Genomic DNA, 21793 nt, shown 5'->3' on the forward strand with positions numbered 1-21793 from the left:
GATTAATTGATTTGGTGCTGCAAATTGCAAATAACTATTAGTATGTATGTGTACTTACTTAATTTCCTCCTTCTGATCAGCACCCAACCTTCTAGAATCATAGAATCATAGAGTTGGAAGAAACCTCACAGGCCATCCAGTCCAACCCCTGACAGATGGCCATACAGCTTCTACTGAAAGGCCTCCAAAAAGAAGCCTCCACCACACTTCGGGCAGAGAGTTCCACTGCTGAACAGCTCTCACTGTTAGGAAGTTCTTCCTAATGTTCAGGTGGAATCTTCTTTCCTGTAGTTTGAAGTCATTGTTCCACATCCTATTCTTCAGGGCAGCAGAAAACAATCTTGGTCCCGCCTCCCTATGACTTCCCCTCACATATTTATACATGGCTATCATGTCTCTTCTCAGCTTTCTCTTCTGCAGGCTAAACATACCCAGCTCTTTCAGCCGCTCCTTGTAGGGCTTGTTCTCCAGACCCTTGATCATTTTAGTCTCTCTCCTCTGGAAACATTCCATCTTGCCAACACCTCCTTTCAATTGCAGTGCCCAGAATTGGACACAGTATTCCAGGTGTGGTCTGACCAAGGCAGAATAGAGGGGGAGCATCACTTCCCTGGATCTAGACACTATACTCTTAGATCCAGGGAAGTCATGCTACCCCTCTATTGTAGTTAGAAGCAGCTTGGTTGGATTCAGTATTCCTTGTCCTGTCTCTCCAAGTGACCCTTCAATTCACCTTGATCTGGGAACAGCATCTGTTGCAAAGATTTCTGTCTTAATTTTCAAATGGGAAAATATGTTGTGTGTGTGTTTGAATGACAAGCCATGAGCAACTACAGTTGGTACCTATTGCATGATGCTTAATGATATTACCACAGCAGCCTAGGTCTCAAATTTTGGCTCAGAAACCTCAAGACCCGAGACAATCCTGAATTAGCAAATCTAATGTTGGTTTTTTTCAAAAACCAGTTTTCCCATTGGGATCTTCAGTTCAGGAATCCTAATTCTAGTTTGCTTATTGATTTCCAAATAAACACGTCTGCTTGGTGGAGATGAACAGATGACATTTTCTAAGCCGCTTCGGCTTCTGTTGGGCTATCTTTCTACCTGTGTAGCCGCTTTCTGACAGGAAGTTCTGTTGCCCTGGAGCTAGATCTCCATGGTAACACTTGCTTTTCAGACACTCAATGGAAAATGCTGGTATGGAGAGACCAGAATACTGATTCAGCCCAAGTATCTGTAACACAGGGTGAATTTTAATACCCCTTTGCTACCCTATTGGCTAAAAATACACATTGATTTCTCCTTGAACTTTGGTAAGCACCTTATTGTGCCTCTGCTTGTCCTGTAGCTTCAGCTGAGACTCTGAATTTCTATGAATGAATTGCAATTAAGCTGAAGAAATATTCCACCCAAACCAGCATGATTAAGTCCTTGCCATTGCTCATTGAGAAATGAGATAGTCTCCTACACCAGAAGCAAACAGAGCACAAATATACTTACCAGGAGATAGGGAAAGACGGCTGTCATTAGATTTTTATCGGAAGGGAAGGGGAAGAGATATTTGTTAGACGGTTTGCTGTTGAAACAACTTGGGTGTCTTATCATAGGAAACACATCACATGACATGGGATAGCAAAATGCCTTTGGTAACCTTAAAGTGATGTCCTGTACTCTCTCTGTGTGTTTCAGAGTTGCTATGTCTCCAGTCTCAGGGAATGATGATGCTTTCCCACCTCTTCATCCATGGAGAAAAATCTTGAGGACAGCAGTATTGAAGGAGAATATTTGAATTTTTAAAAACATCATCATCATTATATTTATTTATATCCTGCTTTATTTCCCCTGAAAGGGACTCAAAGCGGCTTTACATAAAAGCGTCAGCCTCGCCATTTAAAATATACAAATATACAAACATTAAAACAGGATTAAATATAAATAATATTTAAAAAATTCCCAGTAAAAAAATTAAAATAAACTCAAAGTTAAAAAAAAAACACAGCACCCCCTGAATTGGCACCCATTACTACCCATTCCCAACCAGTGCTAGAGCTCTCTAGAAACATGCTTGGTATATGTACTTGAGCCTATCAACCCATTTGGAACAAGACAGTATCACCACCCGTGAGGCTTCTTGCTGCAGGATGATTAGCAGTAACATTGCAAGGCCTAGAAAAACAATACTCTCCAAGAACTGTTGCAGAATCTTGCAGATATGTAGAGTCTGGGGAAAGAACCCGTGTGTGCTGCAGCTAATGGCAATGTGTGATGTGAAACTTACACAAAATACCAACTGCTGCAGCTGCTGAATACATTTTGTAGCTTGCTTGGCTGGTAAAAATGCTTTCCCCTTGCTCTGGTCTACCATATTACCTGGTTAACCAGGTTTTTCATATGTTCTGGGACCACTTACCTGGATTTTCTCATCCTCATCCTGTTTCTATAGACAGCTGGTCCAAAAGTGGTTGTGGTCTCTTTCCCAAACCTTGCCAGCCCTATTTTTGTGGCATCACAAGGATCCACCCCTATAGCATCATAAAAATCCTCTCTCTCATCTCAAGTTTTATCCCTGAAATCCTAGAGAATGTGATGCAATGAGGTAGCAACCCATGTGTGAATTTCATATATATTGTTTCTATATAAACATCTGTACATCTGGAATGTGTCCTTTGCTCCAATTAGTAAGTGCAAGTGGAGTGCAAGAGCTATCAAGTAGTCAATTCAATCTAGATTGGTCACAGGTTATCCAATATGATAAAGGTGAAACAAGAGCATGGTTGTCAGTGGGTCCAGGAGTCATTATCCAAATTGGGATGCAAGTCGTTATAACAAGTCAGTAGCCCAGATATGAAAAACCAATAAGAAGTAAAGCAGAATCATTAACTGTAGCCAGTCCCAAGGTTGTGAAATTGGAGATTACTGCCAGTCACCAGAAAAAAAGGGTTGAAATCCAGAACCAGGGAGTGGCTGGTTGATTTATAGCTTGTTATCTAATGGCAACAAGTGCCTAATTAGTACAGTGTTGCTTATTTAATAGTGATAGTTATTCTAGAAGTAGTTCCAAATGGTTCACCAAAACATCACAATCAAATAACCATAGATAGGATTTTAACAGCAGTTTTACAAAAAGCGAAACTGCTTGAAATGTACTGACAATGCCTCCTTTCCTAGATTCTTGAATAGATTCTGAATCACGGATGGTCCAGAACTCCATCATTAATGCCTAGTACATAGTGAAACTGATGATAATAAGCGGATGTTCCTGGTCACAGTTCCAGAAACTCGTTTGTGCTCACCTTTGTACACTTCCATGCAATTTCCTCTTCCATTCTGTTTTCATTCCCTTGCTCCCAAAACAATCAGTGCCCTATGGCCTCTAAGGACATCCAGTCACCACAGGGTTGTTTAGGGGGGTATCAAACCCTGGGATTTTGTTCAAAAAACATTTTTTTGTGTGTGTGTGCTTTTGTATCCTTCTGATTTGGCAACCCCAAACCTGCTGATTTCTCCCATTTCATGCTTAAACATTGAAAACAGAAGGAATGGTCATAGGGGACATATTCCTGAACTTACTGTTAACCCTACTGAAATGAACAACTTCAACACAAAGTAACTAAAGAAGTCACCTTACTCTGGTTTCTCTTTAGATCATATAAATCTTTTACCTTTTACTAAAGAGTCACCTCAGAGGACTTGGAAAATTCCTCAAGAGGCATTCTCTCTAGAAATTTACCAGGTCCTCCAATGAAATCATACCATATAATTGGCTGGAGGACTTAGAAAATTCGTGGAGGGGGCATGTTTTGACGGGGATGAGTAAATGAAACCATGGGTAATTGTCCCATCAATACAGGGGTCATACTATATATAAATTCCAAAGCATTTTCAGTGGTGTGCTATATTTGAGAAATAAATGTTCCTCTTCACAAGGTAACTACTTGTAGGGTAGCTAAACAGAATGGACTCAAATGCCATTTTCAATAAGCTTTAATTTGTTCCATTGAAGACTTTGGGATTTTCTTTGCCCCAGCTGGCCCAGTTTTACTGGAGGGCAGCCAGTCATAATATCTTCAGCCACATCACAAAGCTTCAAGTTGCAGTCAGTTCAGTCTCTGGCCTTGTTTCCCGTTTCCATCTTCATGTGCCAAAGCACAGCAGAGATGTACGGCACAAAGTAATGTCTTTTTCGCTTCTCCTTTTATGGATGCCTGAAAGGCAGGAGAGGCAGTGACCTTTGAAGAAGAAGCAGTGTCAAAACGTGAACAATCTGAACAAATTTTTGCGGTCAGTTTCACATTTCGGAAAACAATGTCCTTATTTCACAAATGTCATCAGTGCTTGTTTGTGTCTTTTTAAAATACAAAATTGGTTTGGATCTGTAATATCTTACATTATGTTGTGATGCAAGAGCATGACTTTTGACTCTTTAACACAACGTAGCATTATTGTTGCATTTTAACTGCCATGGTTTTATCCTATGGAATCTTGTGATTCACAGTCTAAATACTTTTCTACCAAAGAGTTCTCTTCCTAAGCTACAAGCCCCAGGAATCTATAGGACGTTGCCATGGCAGTTAAAGTGAAACCATAATGTCATAATCATAGCGTGAAAGGGTCCTTTGTGTCCATATAATGACTTTCCAGGCCTATGCATTCAAAAGCTATGTCATAAGAGTTATTTGTGTGACTTTCTAGAAGATTATCCTGCCAGCAGGTCTCAAGATATTGGAAATGTAACTGTGTCAATTAGATGAGTGATCGTTTAGAGAAAGCTAGATTTTGGTCTAGCTGATAAGCAGCTGGGGCAAATTGCACCTTTCAGGCAAATGCTATTATATTTTTCATTAAATGCATATAGTTTGCAATATGTGTGCAAAATTATTTTGAGGGGAAACGGGTAACCAGGTTAAGTGTGAGGCAAGTTTGGGAAAGGAATATGAAAGACGTGGGAGAAATGTTGTCACAGGGGTCTCATTCTGTGAACAAAAGTGGGATATGAAAAAATAAATTGAAATTGAGACACAAGATCTGAAACACTTTAAAGGGGAGACAAAGAACATCATGAAGTTCCTCATGCCTCTTGCCCATCTCTCTCCTGCATGGTGGGGCAGGGTAACACAGCAACCCGGGAGTCTAGCAGGGTAGATTCTGACAAATCTGCCAATTCCAAAATTTATTCAAATGCAAGCATTACCAAGGCGGTCCCTTACTGTGATAACAATTTGCTATATAAAACAAGAGTCAAGACACGAGCCAAATTTTATAATGTGTATAATTGTTTATTATAGCCCCCGGTGGCACAGTGGGTTTAACCCTTGTGCCGGTAGGGCTGATGACTTGAAGGCTGGGTTGCTGACTTGAAGGTTGCCAGTTTGAATCCAACCCAGGGACAGCACAGATGAGCTCCCTCTATCAGCTCCAACTCCATGCAGGGACATGAGAGAAGCCTCCCACAAGGATGGTAAAAACATCTGGGGCGTCCCCTGGGTAACATCCTTGCAGATGGCCAATTTTCTCACACCAGAAGTGACCTGCAGTTTTTCAAGTCACTCCTGACATGAAAAAAATGATTATTAAACAAAATGAAGAAAACAGAGAAACAATCTCAAAGGCAAGCTATAGTCAGTGTGCTTTGAAATTGTAGGTAAAGAGATCAGTTTTAACAATGTCAAAATGAGTCTGACAGCACTCACCAGAAGGTATTCCACAAGTAAGGTGACACAGCAGAGAATGCCCTTTCATTTATCTCTAAATTATGTTATTTCTAGAAGTGGAATGCCAGAGAAGTCCCTCTTTGGCATATCTCAGAACTTGGGAAACATAGTGGGTTATTGGTATCTGCTGGGATTTTGTTCTATATTCCCCTATGGATATCAAAATCCATGAATGCTCAAGTTCCATTATATAATGGCATAATAAAATGATGCCCTTTATATACAATGGTAAAATCAATGGATTTAAAAAAAAAAATTTCAAGCCATAGATGGTTGAATTTGTGGATACAGAATTGATGTTGTGGAGGGCTGGCTGAATATACAAGGAAGGGCATTGGTCCTTCACGTTGTGCAAAATCACTGGTGAGCAAACAAATAAACCTCCAGGAACTATTGCTTCAAGCTGCTCCTGGAGGCTCAAGATGACAGCTCTAGATAGTACTGCTGATGTGTGGGGTTTAAGAGGTGGGACTTAAACATATGGAATTGGGAGGCCTCACAGCTAAAACCAGTCCATAGGCCAGAGATTTCTTGTTATTCTAGTAGTCCCACCCTGTATTTGGTAAAGAGCACAGATATCCTCAACAGATATCTGTCCACCTTCTGCTTGCAGTCTTTAATACTTCAGCTCTCATTTCCACCCACAAGTAGTTGGTTCTACAGCTGGACTGCTCTTCCCATCAAAACATTCTTCTAATGTTCAGCTGAGATCTATCCTCCTAGAACTAAAATTACTGGCCTAGAGAAATGTTTTCTCTATGAACTTCTAGGCCAGTGGTTCTCAACCTGTGGGTCCCCAGATGTTTTAGGAGTTGTAGGCCAAAACACCTGGGGACTCATAGGTTGAGAACCACTGCTCTAGGCCCTGGAGCAGGACTCTAGAGTTAATTTATGGTGGAATACCTAGGGCCCCTTCCACACAGCCCTATATCTGCTTTGAACTGAGTTATCTGAGTCCACTCTCAGACAATGTGGCATTTTCTGTCTTGATATTCTGGGATATAGGGCTGTGTGGAAGGGCCCCTAGAGTTTTCTAGAAAGTATGTCTTAATTAAATCTGTGAATAATCAAATTTGCAAAAGTGAAATCCACAAATGTGGAGGGCTGGCTGTAAATTGAAACTTCACCAAGTTCCCTCATACCCCTCTTCGGTGAAATGCCTTAGTTGCTTAGATTCAGATTTATATTCTTTTGGGGGTTTTTTGCCACACTTTTGTGATTAGTCTAAAAAATTGTTTCTTCAGTTTTGATTATTTAAAAACCCTTATTTCTGGGCTGGTTCTGAAAGGAAGTAGGAAAGCAAACTTGACATCTGCTTGCTTTTGGCTGTTAGATGGCAATTCAGGCTTTTTCCCAACATAAAAGAGTTTGTCTCATCAGCTTTGTTGAGCACCCCCCTCAAACTTCACAGGACTTTTATTTACCAAAATGCTCTCATTATATTCAGCAACGACTCAGAAGTTCAAACAACAACCACCCAGGCAGCCTGTGATGGCAGATTCTATTTTGGGGTCTGTGAATTCATTCTGTGCTTTATTCCTTCTCTCTGTTTTTTTTATCTCTGTTTGTTTCAATGCTTCTCTCACTACCTTTTATCTCCTCTCCTCTTCTTCTGGGTCTTCTTCCCTTTTAGGTAGATCCTTTCTCCTCCCAGCCTCCTTCTCATTGGAAGGTCTCTGCTAAATCAAAACACTCTAACTAGGGCATTTGTACCACTTGTGCCCTGTTCTTTGTGAAGGAATCAGGCCTTCTGTCTGCTTAGCAGGTCTCCACTCCCTCCTTCCCACGATTGTTTGGGAGAGATCTATTCCAGAAAACAATGGGCTAAGCAATTTCAGGGAGGCATTTTTTTCCTTCCTGGGAATTTATGGTACAAGCTGGAGGGAAGATTCAACCATTTTCATCTTTAAAGGAAAACATTCACTTGGAAACACCCTTTTCCCCAATACAGTGGAGATCTTCCTCTCCCTCAGACTTTATTACAGTGACGTGAGACATGTGGTTCTCCAGCATCTCTGAGGCTGGTGTGATAAAGCCCTTGCTGGAACAGATGAGGAATGCTGTTCTGTACTAGCAAACCTGATTTCATAGCCACAATGATGAAGAACAAGGTAGTAGATATGAAGTAGGAAAAGCCTAATTGGTGCAAGTTGTCTGCTGCTCTGGGCTTTTAAAAATGCCTTTAAATGGAACCTCAACTCAGCTTCACTAATCCAATTGCATACTCTATGTGCAACCTAGCTTTCTGCCAATGCCTCAGTGGGGTATAACCATTGGAACACATGCCAATGGAAAGCATAACCCATAAATTCTGTCCCCTTCCCCTCATGAAATTTTCCTAGTATTTCAATGACTTCAATTGGAATGGAGCCATGTTGACACAATGGGTTAAAGCCTTGTACCGGCTGGACTGCTGGCCTGAAGGTTGGGTTGCTGACCTGAAGGTTGCCAGTTTGAATTTGTGAGATGGGGTAAGCTCCCGTCTGTCAGCTCTAGCTTGCAGGAACATGAGAGAAGCCTCCCAGCAGGATGGTAACACATCTGGGTATCCCCTGGGCAACGTCTCTGTAGATCATTGGAAGAGACCTCATGGGCCACCCAGTCCAACTTTAAAAAGTTAGACATTTGAAATCAGAGCTCAGGTATACAAAGGAAAAGGGCAGGAAGAATTCCTAAGGGATTGATAACACTGCATACAGGTCAGAATTCTAGGCATGGATGATTTTAAGCGTCACACTCTCTGCAATGGTAGAAATTCAGGGGCTGAAGAAAGTTTTAATCTGTGGGGCAAATTCTTATGTAAAGGGGCAATGCGGTCATTTCCCCTGCACAACCCATAGTTACTCTTGCCAGCTTCACTAAGGAGGAAAATTTAATAGAAACTATTTAAATCCGCAGCCAACACAAGGCTTCCTAGCATGGACTGAAGCATTTATATGTGCCGGTAAGAAGGGAGAAATTTCAGTGCAAAAAAAGAAAGATGTGAGAACTTCCTGCCTCTGCCAATCAAATCTGTCAGAGAGGGAAGCATAAGGAAGATTCTGATGACAACTCCAAGGTAGTCTATATGGAAAAATTGTTTAGCGCACAACATGATCCTGCTGGGTTTTTGTGATCTTTATAGAGAACATTAAATGCCCTTACCTGATAGCTTTTCCTTTGATGATGATATTGCAAAAATGTGTTTCCTTTGCAAAAATATCATTGGCAGAGTAAAATGATAAGTGGGGGCGGGGAAGCCTAGCCTCTGTAAAAAGGTAAAGGTTTTCCCCTGACATTAAGTCGTCGTGTCTGACTGTAGGGGTTGGTGCTCATCGCCATTTCTAGGCCGAAGAGCCAGCATTCTCCGTAGACACCTCGAAGGTCATGTGGCAAGCACGACTGCATGCAGCACCGTTACCTTCCGGCCAGAGTGGTACCTATTGATCCATTCACATTTGCATGTTTTCAAACTGCTAGGTTGATAGAAGGTGGGGCTAACAGCAGGAACTCACCCCACTCCCCGGATTCGAACCGCTGACCTTGCAGTCAGCAAGTTCAGCAGCTCAGCGGTTTAACCCGCTGCACCATTGGGGGCTCTGTAGAACAGGAATTTATATTAGCAGTTGTGGTTGTATCCAAATTATTTATTCTCTGTGGTGTCAAGTTCTGGTAGAACCCTGAGAAAACTTTTCCAAGCCTTGAGCAAAAAAAGTTAAAGGAAAATCCAAGGAATGATGGGCAGAGGGAAAGGAGGAAGGCATGGGGAACCTGAGATTTATTTAATAATCTGAAACAGTAAAAAGAGTCTGCTAACAGCCTCAGGAGGTTTCTTACAAAAGTACTGCTAATATGGAACAGAGAGTATTTTAAAATCCAGGTTAGCTACCATTACCCCACTGCATGAGTAAAAAATACATGTGCTTGAATTAATTTTCACAATGTTCTTTCAGTTGCTGTCCTAAGGTCAGTGGTTCAAATCCTTTGATGTTTGGATGTTCTTTTTCTTTTACTGTTGTTAAACAATTTTTGTTTTACAAGTTGAATTCTCATTCACATCTGAATCAGCCATATAGATTTTTTGTGTATGTCAGGAGCAACTTGAGAAACTGCAAATCACTTCTGATGTGAGATAATTGGCCGTCTGCAAGGACATTGCCCAGGGGACACCCGGATGTTTTAATGTTTTACCACCCTTATGGGAAGCTTCTCTCATGTCCCTGAATGGGGAGCTGGAGCTGACAGAGGGAGCTCATCCATGCTCTCCCCAGTTTCGAACCAGCAACCTTCTGAATGCCATGCACTGCTTTGGCCAAGGAAGCAAAATTACTTGGGCCACTCTGACCTCTTATAATTTAGCACCTCCTTGTCTCTGATTTTATCTCTGTATGTGTGTATCCTTTGTATCTATACTTTTTGTATGCTTTCTTGAATCTTGCATCTAGGGGAAAGGCTGGGTCAGTAATTCCATAAGCTGGCTGGACAAGCTGGTAAAATACATTTTTGCAACTCAGGTTCAGGAATAACAATACATTAGCTGAATATGTGTCCTAAACTGAGAATATCCATACCTTGGTTATTGAGGAAGTTGGCACCATGTGCAGAAGGCTTCTAGTCTTTTCCCACATTTGGAGTCTTGCAGCTACTTCTTTTGATCAGCACAAGCAGCATTCTGGAAAACAAGTTCTGCAGCGCAATATTATTAGTGCCCCAGTTATGCAGTCAATGTCATTATGTGGACCCAGCGGTGCAGCTTTCAGGTGAATCCGGCTTCCAAATGGCTTTTTCCCATCTCAGTGAGAATGATATAGTTTCTTTCCATGCCTCAGAGGGAGAGATTTTATCTGTAATTGATGCTTGGCCATTGGCCACAAAGCCTGGATTGCTCAGGATTTGATGTTGTTTTTCTTCCCAGTTTAATTGAGGACCTTGACTTCAGATGGGCAGGGCTGGTGCCAGCAGCCAAAAAGCAGGCAGGCTTCCAAAGCCTACTTGGCCTCTAGGGTGAGTGGTGGAGGAAGGAGAGGGATGCAACAAAGACGGATTCTAGCTCACCACTGCTGTGGCGGAAGAGGGGCCCCAAGTTCAGTTCTGCTCTCCCTACAGCAGGAGTTGTAAACCCCTTTTGTTTGTGCCATAGGTCCCTTTGCCAGTCAGGTGAAAACCATGGAATGTAGCTGCAGATAGTTTTATGACACTCAATATCAGCATGTCTTTAATTTCAGAATATGCAGATTTTTTGAGATATGTAACAAATGCAACAGCTTATTTATTTATTTTGTGTCAAAAGCATTGGTACAGCAAATACATTTCAAATAATGGAAATAAAATAGAAAAGAAAAGAAATCACAAGCAACTAAATAGTTTTGGACCAAAAGCGGGCAACAGCAACCGCATTGTCTGTAGCTTTAAACAACTCCTCCTCCGTACATGAGGCAGGGCATTGTGGGCAAGCATACATATGCTGAGTTGTTTGTTCAGCTCCACAGTCACACAAGGTGGAGGATTCCTCCAGGTAGTGCCACCTTGCCAAGTTGTCTTTTGATCTGCCCACTCCACTTCTGAGTCTGTTCAGGGACTTCCAAGTTGCCCATTCCTGGTTTGCCCCTGGAGGAAGACCCTCATGGGGGGTCATCCAGTTAGAATTGCCAGGTTTAGCTGCCCAGAGAAACACCCTTGCTGCTGCTGGAGGAACATCAAGAGGAGTGGTGGTTCTCATGAAGCCCTTCCTTGATTTGAGTCTGGTGGGAGGAGGGTGATAGCCATGCAGTGGGTGGCTTTCACAATGTTTGACCTTTTTTCTCTCACCGTTAGCAGCAGCTTCCCGTCGCATGTCAGGAGGGGCAATGCCAGCTAACTTGTAGAGTTTATCAACAGGTGTAGGTTTAAGGCATCCCGTGATGATTCTGCATGTTTCATTCAGTGCTATGTCCACCTGCTTTGCATGGGCAGACTTGTGCCAAACAGGACAGGCATACTCTGCAGTTGAGAAAGACAAGGCCAGGGCTGATGTTCTTATTACTTGTGGGTCTGCACCCCATGCGCTGCCAGTAAGTTTCCACAGGATGCTGTTGTGTGCAGCTACTTTGTGCTTGGTGTTCATGCAGTGTTTCCTATATGTTAGTGTTCGGTCTAAGGTGACACCAAGGTATTTAGGATGGAAACAGTGTTCGAGCTCTTGGCCTTCCCAAGTAACTTTCAGTTTCCTGTTGGCTTCGCGGTTACGTAGGTGGAAAGCACACACTTGTGTCTTGGCAGGGTTAGGCTTCAGGTGGTTCTCTTTGTAGTAGCTGGAGAGATCTTTCAAGGCATTGGTGAGTTGCTTTTCAACTGTTTCAAAATCTTTTGCTTGTGTTGTAAGGCCAAGGTCATCAGCATATATAAAGCTCTTTGTGAGTGGTGGTTGTGGCTGATCGTTCGTGAAGATATTAAATAAGGTCGGTGCAAGAACGCTGCCTTGGGGTAAACCATTCTTTTGCCTCCTCCATCTGCTTTTCTGGCCCTGAAACTCCACATAGAAGCTGCGGTTTTCTAAGAGGGTCTGGACAGTTTTTGTAAAGTCAAAGTCCCGGGTGATATGGTAGACTTTATGCAGCATTTTTCTATGTTGCACCGTGTCATAGGCTGCCGTAAGGTCCACAAAAACTGTTCCCGTGATGCAGCCTTTCTCGTAGCCTTCCTCGATATGTTCAGTCAGATGAAGAATTTGACCTGTACAGTTTTTCCCTGGTCTGAAACCTGCTTGTTGTGCAATAAGCTTGGGTTCGATAACAGGTCCTAGTCGATTTAATAGCATCCTCTCATAGACTTTATATAGATGACATAAGAGGGAGATTGGTCGATAGTTCCTGGCATTGGAGGCATCTTTACCAGGTTTTAAGATGGCAATGATCTTAGTTTTCCTCCATGCTCTGGGAATCTGTTTGTGTGCCAGGCATTGATTGTAGAATTTCAAAAGCCAGTTTTCAGCTTTGGCCCCCAAGTGTTTGATTTGCTCCATCATCAGGTCATCTAGGCCAGGTGCTTTACCAGTCTTACATCGCTTGATGGCTTCTCTGAGTTCTTTCAGGTTTAGAGGAGAAGACAACTGGTGGGTTTCAAGTTCTGGCACCCTGTTGATTTTCATCTTTATTGGTTTTCCCATTCTGAATTAGCTGGTGAGCTATCTGATCTGGTGTCACATTCGCGTGTCCAGGGTTGACCAGAGGGTAACTATCCAGGCGTCTCAGCAATTGCCAGGCTTTTCGGCTACTCTTGGACATGTCCAGGTTCTCAAGCAGCTCTATCCAACGGTCTTTCTTAGCATTAGCTAAGGCTGTAGATAGTTTTTGGCCTGCTGCTATAGTCCCATCACTGTATGGGTTCTCTTGAAATAATCTGAGATATTCTTGTAGCTGATTTAGTGATTCTTCGTTTAGGCCTGGTAGGTAGCTTGTGCGACAGCCTCTAGGGATTGAGGGCCTCGAGGATCTTTTCATAGCTTCTACGAACAGGTCATAATTTTCTATAGAAGGTTCTATATCAGAAATAGCAGCTTCCAAGGTCTCTGTAAACTTTGTCCAGTTAGCTTTATTGAAGTTATATCTTCTGCGGAATGGGACACTTTTCGGTCTTACAGCTGCATATGCTACGCAGCATATTGGTCTGTGTTGTGTGTTAGGTATTGGGTTTAATACCCTTTTGGTGCATTGGTGGCTTATGCTTTCCTTTACAAAAATCAGATCAGGGTTATAACCACGCTTCCATCGGCCGCTATTAAATGATGGTGGTAATTTTCTGTCATGAAGGAGGCTCATTCTACTATTGTCGGCCCAAGTTAGAACTGCTTCGCCATTTCTATCATCTTCGTCATAGCCCCAGACACAGCTATGGCTATTGAAATCTCCCACAACAAAATGGGCTTCATGATTGTGGCCACTGGTTGGGGGTGTAAAATAGAAATCAGCCCCAGGTGGTTTATAGAGTGATGATACGGTGCAACTATCAAGTTCCACAGATAAGATTTCAATGTTGTTCACTTCTGGGAGGGAAGTTGCAGAGATTGCTACACCAGATCGTACAAAAATGGCACTGCCATATTGTCTGTGAGGTCGTTCCACTACCAGCTGCATTCCAAGAATTTTTGGTCTTCTCATTGTAATGTCTCTGTGTGTTTCCTGTATACATAGGATGTCACATGATATGTCCTCAGACATTTTGGCTAATAGTTCTCCCTTAGCAAGTGACAAACCTTCTATATTAATAGACATAATCGTTAGCAATGGTCTTGATAAAGACCTTTGGTATTCATCCATTCATCCAATGCTTTTGGGGTGGAAAGATCGGCCGCTTACAAGAAACGTTGTCCAGGGGACGCCCGACTGAATTCACTCAATCTTCGGGGAGGCTCTTTCCGTGTCCCCCAGCAACAGCTGAAACTGATTGCCTATCTTCATAAGTGAAGGAAATCCTAGATTTCAGTTAGAGGTCAGAGAAAATAAAGATAAGTTGGTTTTTTTTAGTTCAAGCTCAGAGACCCTCTGGGATCTTTCTGCAGACCCCTAGTTAAGAACTATTGCTCTACAGTGTTTCATATTCCTGTTGAAGCAGGAAATCTGGAATGCCAGAATGAAATTCCACTCAGATTGGCACGAGATAAAAATGGTATCTCACATTATGAACTAGAGCTTATGTGTCTGGCAAGTCAATCTGCAATCTACCTGTATTTCCCTCCATGTGTATAAGAGTCTAGACTGGGAGGAAATATTCTGCATTGATCAGACCTCACCTGAAATATTGTATCCAGTTTCAGGCACCACTATTCAAGAAGGATATTGACAAGTTAGCCCTCTCTGGAGGACAGCAATCAAAATGGCAAAAAGTTGGAAACCATCCCCTGTAAGAAGTGACTTTAAGAACTGGTTATGTTTGGGTTGGAGAAGAGAATGTTACAAGGGACAGGATGTTTAAATATTTGAAAAAAAAATCACATTGAGAGGAGAGGAAGCTTCTTTTCTGTTTCTCTAAAGGCTAAGACATGGAGCAATGGATTCAGGCTGCACAAAAAGAGATTCTATTTAAACATTAGGAAAAACTTCCTGATGGTAAAAGCTATTTGACAGGAATATACTGCCTCAAAGTATCATGAATTCCGTCTCTAGAGTTATTTAAACAGAGGCTGAGTGGCCATCTGTCAAAAGGGCTTTCAATGTGTTCAGGGGTTGGACTGCATGGTCCTTGAGGTGTCTTCCAACACAACGATTCTATTGTTCTATGTATATGCCTTAAAGCTGCCTGTTAACTCATACATTTCACAGAGTTTTTCTTTAGCAAGGAATCTCTTTGGCATACATACACCAAAGAGGGAGCAGCAGTGCCAACCTTGGCATTTTTACAGCAGAAACAATAGCAGCTGGTAATAATAACTTTATTTTGTACCCCGCCTCCATTTCCCCAAAGGAACTCAGGGCAGCTTACATATGGCACAAAGTGCATTAAACAACGCATAAAATAAACACACAGTACAATACAAAACACACCATACAATACAAAATAGTATATAAAACAACAATTTGAACTCAGAACAAATGTTAGCTTTCTTGTCAGTGAGGTAGTGCATATGTTCTGGCTATCAATCCAATCTTTAAAAGATCTGGCCATTATGCCAAACTCTATCCTCAAAATACATTTAGGATATTAGATAGTTCTTTTTAAAGTTCAGAGTAACACCCAAAACAGATTTCTCAGTTAACTGATATGAAGATGGCTAGCCAGCACTGAGTTGAAACAATACAGGGAATAGAAAGAAGAACTGCTGTGGAATTCACTACCTGGAGTTTGTATTTAATTACTGCATAGTAAACAGTGAGGAAGTAATAAGTTTAAGAAGCAGTGCTCTCTAGTGGTTGATTCCATTTGGTTGAATATACTCTGAGTGGCCTTATTGAAATCAATCCACTGGAAAACACTACTTTTAATGTATCTGTATGTGGCTTCAAGTCACAAAAAAGTAAAACACAAACACAAAGAAGTAATCATGTTACATTACGACCATGGTGCAGGATGCCATCTCAAATGGACTACCAGTTTGGCATGCAGTCTGATAACTTCGTGAGTTATGGCTACAATTGGCCGTACAATTTAAATATACAGGTAGCAATGCACCTTGGTCAGTTTTGTTGTTGTTGTCTTTACTTCTAATGAAGAGGTATAATCTATCATTTGCCTGAAATGATCAAACAGATGACTGCATTCCTTTTTGATGGGAAATACTAATTAACAAAACCTTTTGCTCTCACAAAAATAAAAAAATATTTTTTTTGTTTTTAATTAAAATTCTATTACCATCTGCAAAGTAATTTTTGTTTTATGAGAATTTGCGATGTTTCACATTTTATAGCCTACTAGATTAATAGAATAACTGAAAGTTACCCAAATGGCAGCTATATTCAGCCATCCTTGTGCCTTGCATATGTGTTGTACTGCAATCCTTGAACCCATATATAGCACAACTTGTGCTTCCTGGAGATAGTGGGACTTAGTCCATTATATCTGCAAGATGCTGGACTGGGGGGAGCTGACAGCCTCCCTGACCCACAGCCCTTGTTGGCCATGTATTGTGGGCCTAGCTTGACTGTTAGGTTTATATGAGGAAAACCCAGGGTCAGGTTCTTGTTCAGAAAATAGGTTTATTACATCATTCAGCAAAACAGAGTCTCATTTATTTCACCAAGCTGTCATGAGGTTACAATACCCACCTGCAGTTTGACAAATCCAATGCTGCATGTTATTTCGGAAAGAGCCAGTGCGGGGTGACATTCATGTGTGCCCTTCAGACTGTCAGAAAGTTAAGATGGGAAGCATGTGAAATAACTTAATGGATGCCTAGACATCTGTAGTATGAGACCAAGGGAGAATTGCCTGCAAAATGTAAAGGACTATATCATAGAGTCAAGACGTATATCATTGTCACAGCAATCCAATGGAATATGAGTCTAGCTGTCCAATTACTTGAAGCATCCCAGTGACCAAAACAAAACAGAAAAAAGCAATATCAGGAATATCAAGAAGCTGAATCTCAGTTCCTAAAATCTCTTTATTAAGAGTAGAGCTTGACAAGAGAAAGCATGTGTACAGCATAGAGGTTAACAGCACCCAATCCTTTCTGGGATGTATTAACAGCACTATGTGGGCAGTGAAGTGAAACAAAATTATATCTTCAGTCTAATGTTTCATTTAACATACCTCCAAGCTACTTCACCAGGAAGCAAAGACCGTTCTTCTCAATGTCTAATGAGTTCAAATTCCCACACAATCCCATGAATCTCATTTCTAAAAAGAGAATTTTATGCTGAAGAAGCTTCGAGTAGACACATGGGTTTTATAAAAAATATTTGCAGACAATGCTTGGCACTTACATACTGAAGCATTAAAGTATCTAAGATTAGCAATGTCCATCTATAACAAAGTCCAGGAACTAGAGTGGAGCAGTAGCTATGGTAGCCAATAAACCAGTTAACACAATAAAAGAGGAGAGGTTGTTGATGGAACAGTTCTGGTTTTGTACAAAATAAGCCGACAACGACACTGGCAATGTGAAGTCACCCTGTGCTGTCTCAGATCTGTTTTTTTATACACTGACAACATAGCAAGCAGGATTACAGCAAATAGACAGGTCCTCCCAGCTTACATTCTCCCCTGTTTACATTTCTAACAGGAAAACTGCTTGAGGCATTCCCAGCTTCTTGGGAAATCAATGGGGATTCAACAGTCCTGCAAAAATAAGGATTTTCATATTCTTTCCTAATAAAAAAAATTCAAAAAAAAGGCAAAACGACAAAAAAACCCTCAAACAAATAAAATTACAGAAAACCAGTTTTCCAACAATAGATATTTTACATTTGTCGAAAATTTGCCCCAAATCTGGTCAGAAAAACAATTTCTTCCAGCTTCTTGGAGTTAAGAGACCTGGCACTGAAAGCACAATCAGATCCTTTTTTTTGGTTTCTCATTGATTCCTAGACATGAATGACTTTAAAAAAAATACAAGGAAGAAGAAAAATGAGAGCAGTGTTCTGCAGAATCCAGAAGTGCTTCAAAGGGAAGAACGGTGGTGATTCATTCGGCCTTCTAAAGGCTGGAGGAACTGGCCAGACAGCACATATGGCAGCTTGGCTGAGTCAGAGGGAGAAGACAAAGTCACAGGAGATATGGACAGCACCATGCCTGACCCACTACAAAGTAGATTACAGTCACCCACCCTACACATGCCCCATATATCAGATACCCCCACCACCCCACAGTATCATCTTTTAGATTGCAGAAGAACCATCAGCCTGAAGAAAATCCTTGTTATACAGTAGCATCTGTACATAAAATCACAGCCCGTTCTCCTTCCTACTTTTCAAACCACATGTGAGTGTTTCTCCAGAGCATGTCTATTTCTGGTCAACTTGCTAATTTTGTACTGAATGATTTAGGAAAGATTGAGCAGACTGGCAGTTAAATCAGACTATTTACTGCTTATACATTTTATACATATGAAACCTTTGCTTAATAAAATCTGGGAGATAGGGTTAACTGTCTTTACTAACATAGCTAGTGCTGTAGGTCTTAGGAAGTAAAAATAATCAATAACAATACTTTTATAACACCTTGCTTTTTGCAGTTAGGTGGATGCACAGAGAATCTTGCACTTTGTCTTTACAGAAATGTATGCACACCTGATGGTGGTATATTCCTGGAAACAGCCATCTTGAAGCTAATTGAAACTAATCATATGGGCATCTCCAGCAAGCAACCATGTCTGGGTTGACTGTCATCGAGGACAGAGAAACATCACCCTGGCAGAACACTGCTGAAGCTAGATGACATTTCTTTACCTATTTTCTTTTGCCTGAATATTACTTTTCTAATGGATCCACAGTTCTAGTATGATTTATCCCCACCCCGTTAACAGTATCCATAGCTAGACTGGCTAATCAATTGTTCTTGGATAGCAAATCTTGACATCTTTTGATTTTGCTAACTAAGGATGATGCGAGTTGCAGTCCAATAACATTTATATCAGGCATAGGCAAACCTTTTTGCTTTGGGGCCTGACCAGGAGGTCCGGGCCAGGAAAGGGGATGGCTGGGCACACGCTGGGTGGAATGTACCCAGGAGGAGGAGTGCCTGGGAGAGGGCAGGACCAGGAATGGGTGGGTCATCCTCAGGTTGTCCTCTTGGCATAAGGATGGGGCTGCTCACTCCATCCTTATGCCTGGAGGAAAACAAGACATGCAGCGACTGCCTGGATTCTCCTCCCTTGATCTTTAGGCTGTCCTCTCAGCATTACGTTGGGAAGAGGGAGAGACTGGCAACATCCAAGAGCACTCCGGAGGGCTCTCAACCGTTGCGTGCCTTCCTCAAGCCGTCCTCCTAGCATAAGGACTGGGCTGCTTACACCATCCTTATGCTGGGAAGAGGGTGAGACATGCGGTGGCTGAGAGCACTCCAGAGGGCTCTCAGCTGCTGTGTGCCTTCCTCCCCCATCCTTTTTGCATAAGGATGCGACGGGAAAAAGAGGAGAGCCTGAGATAAGCACCCAGAGGGCCGCATCTGGCCCCTGGGTCTTAGTTTGTCCATGCCTGATCTATATGCTCATTGTTCACTCACCCATCAATCCTGATTTAGGATGAGGTATCTGGGCTGTATCCTAGAGCATGAATAGTATGGAAAAACACCCACCGGTTACAATCATTTATCTTTCAATAGCCATAGTTTTCTTAATTCTCATAGTATTGATTTAATAGGCTTCAGATGTTATATAAATGTGTGTATGTGTGTGCACAAGCATGCACACACATACCACCCACATCAAATTAAAATTACTACCCATGTTAACTCATGACCTGGCTGGTTAACAGAGCTAGATTATGAAGCAAATGAACACCAACAGAAGGTGGTGATCATATTCTCTTCTAGTCATGTTTTGGCAGGAATTTTAGTTATTATTATGTTTGGATTCTTTCCCATAACCGTGTTTTGAAATGTAAATTTTAAAGCAATTTTGATATTTAAAAATCCTCTGAATAAGCCATATGGGAATGTTTTACTTTTGAAGTATAAACGACATGCAGTTGAATCTTGTCCAGACCACTTTTTCTTTTGAGACAAACATTTTCCATAACATTTTTCTTGTCACAAGTTAGGAACTGGTTCTTTAAAACATTTGAATCACACAGCTCTTACAGGTCGTTTAAAACATTTGGATCACTTTGAGTGAATGTGGCCCATACAGTAATTGAAATATTATTCCACTTAATGAGAATGTGATTTGAGCAAAAGGAAATTACTGTCAGATTTTTCTCAATTTACAAATGAAGATACTTAAGTGCTGAGATGGGGCAACATAGCTTTTATTGCATCCGGTCGATAATTAAACACTAATATTTTGATTTTTCATCCACAGTTTTAATTGCCAGAACAGCCTTTAGATGGAAGCAAAAGGAATCCACTAATGGCTATTCCCTTGACCTTGCTGATGAATTAAGAGGAGACATTGCTTTTGGTGCAATTATAACCCCTTTTCCCATGGAAGGATGCATCTTTAACTGCTAGCTGACAAGAGATCTAGCAAGTGCTACTCCCCCTAATACTGCAGCATCATGCTGGGAAAAGATAGACTTGTGGAATTTCTGCCTGTCACACTTTTGCTGGAAGTCATGATGATTTAGTCAGGAGAAAAATGGCAAACGCTGTGTATCGGGACTGAATGCTAATGATGTGCTTTTGACGTTCATTGCATAGTATCCCCTCTGCTTTGTAATATGGCCAAGTGCTAATCAGGGCTGATTCACACCTGTATATGTCAATGCTGCATCACCTGATGACTAGTTACTCTGACTTGTTTCTGCCTTTGTGAACTGCCTTAGCTGGAAACCATTGGGATTGATATGACAGTAAAAAATACACATGCCATTGTTTGGTCTGCAGTGGCTGATTCATACTTCTGGGGCACCAGATGTTGCATAGTCATCAAGAGACAAACAGGCATACCATGTGTGAACTTATCTTAAGTTGACTTGAATCTCCCCCCGGAAAAGAAGCATCTTATGCAACCCTAATGGCTTTTTTTTTTTTTTTTTACAAAACTTCTGCTAACACTGAATTCTCCTTCTCTATAGGAATTTTGGAAACTAGCAAGACTCTCTTTCAGTATGATTATAAATCCTTTAGCTCTCATGATATGCAATTCTTAATTGGTACTGGATCCACACAACGGCTATATCCCATTTCCAATACATAGTATCCTGCCCAAATTTGACCCTGTTAATGTCATACTTACCCATTTTAATCTGAACTCAAATTGGTCTAGAAAGCGACTGCCCCCCCTCCCCCAAACATCACCTCAATACAAAAGCAGTTCTACCATATTCACATGTTCACTGTATCAGATTATTTTAGGTCACACTACTGCAGTGGCTATGAGGTTTTCTTCATGCCTGCATGCAAATATAAATGAGCCTTTGCTATCTAGTGGGTTATGGTTCCAAGAACCCCCGTGGATACCAAAATCCGTGGATGCTCAGGTTCCATCATATGTAATGGCATAGTAAAATGGAATTCCTTATATAAAATGGCAAAATCAAGGTTTGATCTTTGGAAATGTTTTTGGTATTATTTTCGAGACATGGGTGATTGAATCTGTGTAAACTGAACATGTATACCATTATCAGCCAATATCAACCACCCACATGCATTCCCATTGGATGAAATACAACATCCTCTTTCCTTCACTTTCCTCTCTCCCTGTTGGGAGAATTAAATGCCTCCTCATTTACTTTAGACTACATTTAAAGTTTTCTTATTGACTCACTCACTCAGGTGGGAGAGGAAAAGGGATTGGATGAGGGAAAATAAAGAGAGAGGATGGAGGAAATAGTGGTGACAACTGTATAAGCCCAGACCCTACACAGAAGCCATAAAGTTTCCCAATCCCTACATACTGAACAGCAGACACTTTTATTGTGGAGAGGTGAATTCCCCTGACAATTGAGAAGTGGCTGGTGGATGATCCCACCCACTCAATGCAAGTGATCTTCAGTGTGAGAAAGAATTGTAACAGTGTGTTGCACTAGAGA

The 21793-nt window shown here is 41.4% G+C and overlaps 1 protein-coding gene and 1 long non-coding RNA gene across 2 annotated transcripts in view; one reads left to right on the top strand and one right to left on the bottom strand.

Moving 5' to 3' along the window:
- Positions 1 to 1192: 1192 nt before the first annotated feature.
- LOC134298394 (uncharacterized) lies at positions 1193 to 1814 on the top strand. The gene is made up of 2 exons (XR_010005446.1): positions 1193 to 1313; positions 1690 to 1814. It is a non-coding gene; the product is annotated as an uncharacterized LOC134298394 (long non-coding RNA).
- A 14932-nt stretch (positions 1815 to 16746) lies between these two features.
- kcnc4 (potassium voltage-gated channel subfamily C member 4) overlaps positions 16747 to 21793 on the bottom strand; it is a 44400-nt gene continuing 39353 nt past the window's right edge. The window contains exon 4 of the mRNA XM_003220235.4: positions 16747 to 17843. Within this exon, the coding sequence (XP_003220283.1) occupies positions 17764 to 17843 (80 nt within the window). The 3' untranslated portion in view covers positions 16747 to 17763. The remainder of the gene's footprint in view (positions 17844 to 21793) is intronic.

The sequence above is a fragment of the Anolis carolinensis genome, chromosome 4 (genome assembly GCF_035594765.1).
Source record: "Anolis carolinensis isolate JA03-04 chromosome 4, rAnoCar3.1.pri, whole genome shotgun sequence".
Taxonomy (NCBI): Eukaryota; Metazoa; Chordata; class Lepidosauria; order Squamata; family Dactyloidae; genus Anolis; species Anolis carolinensis.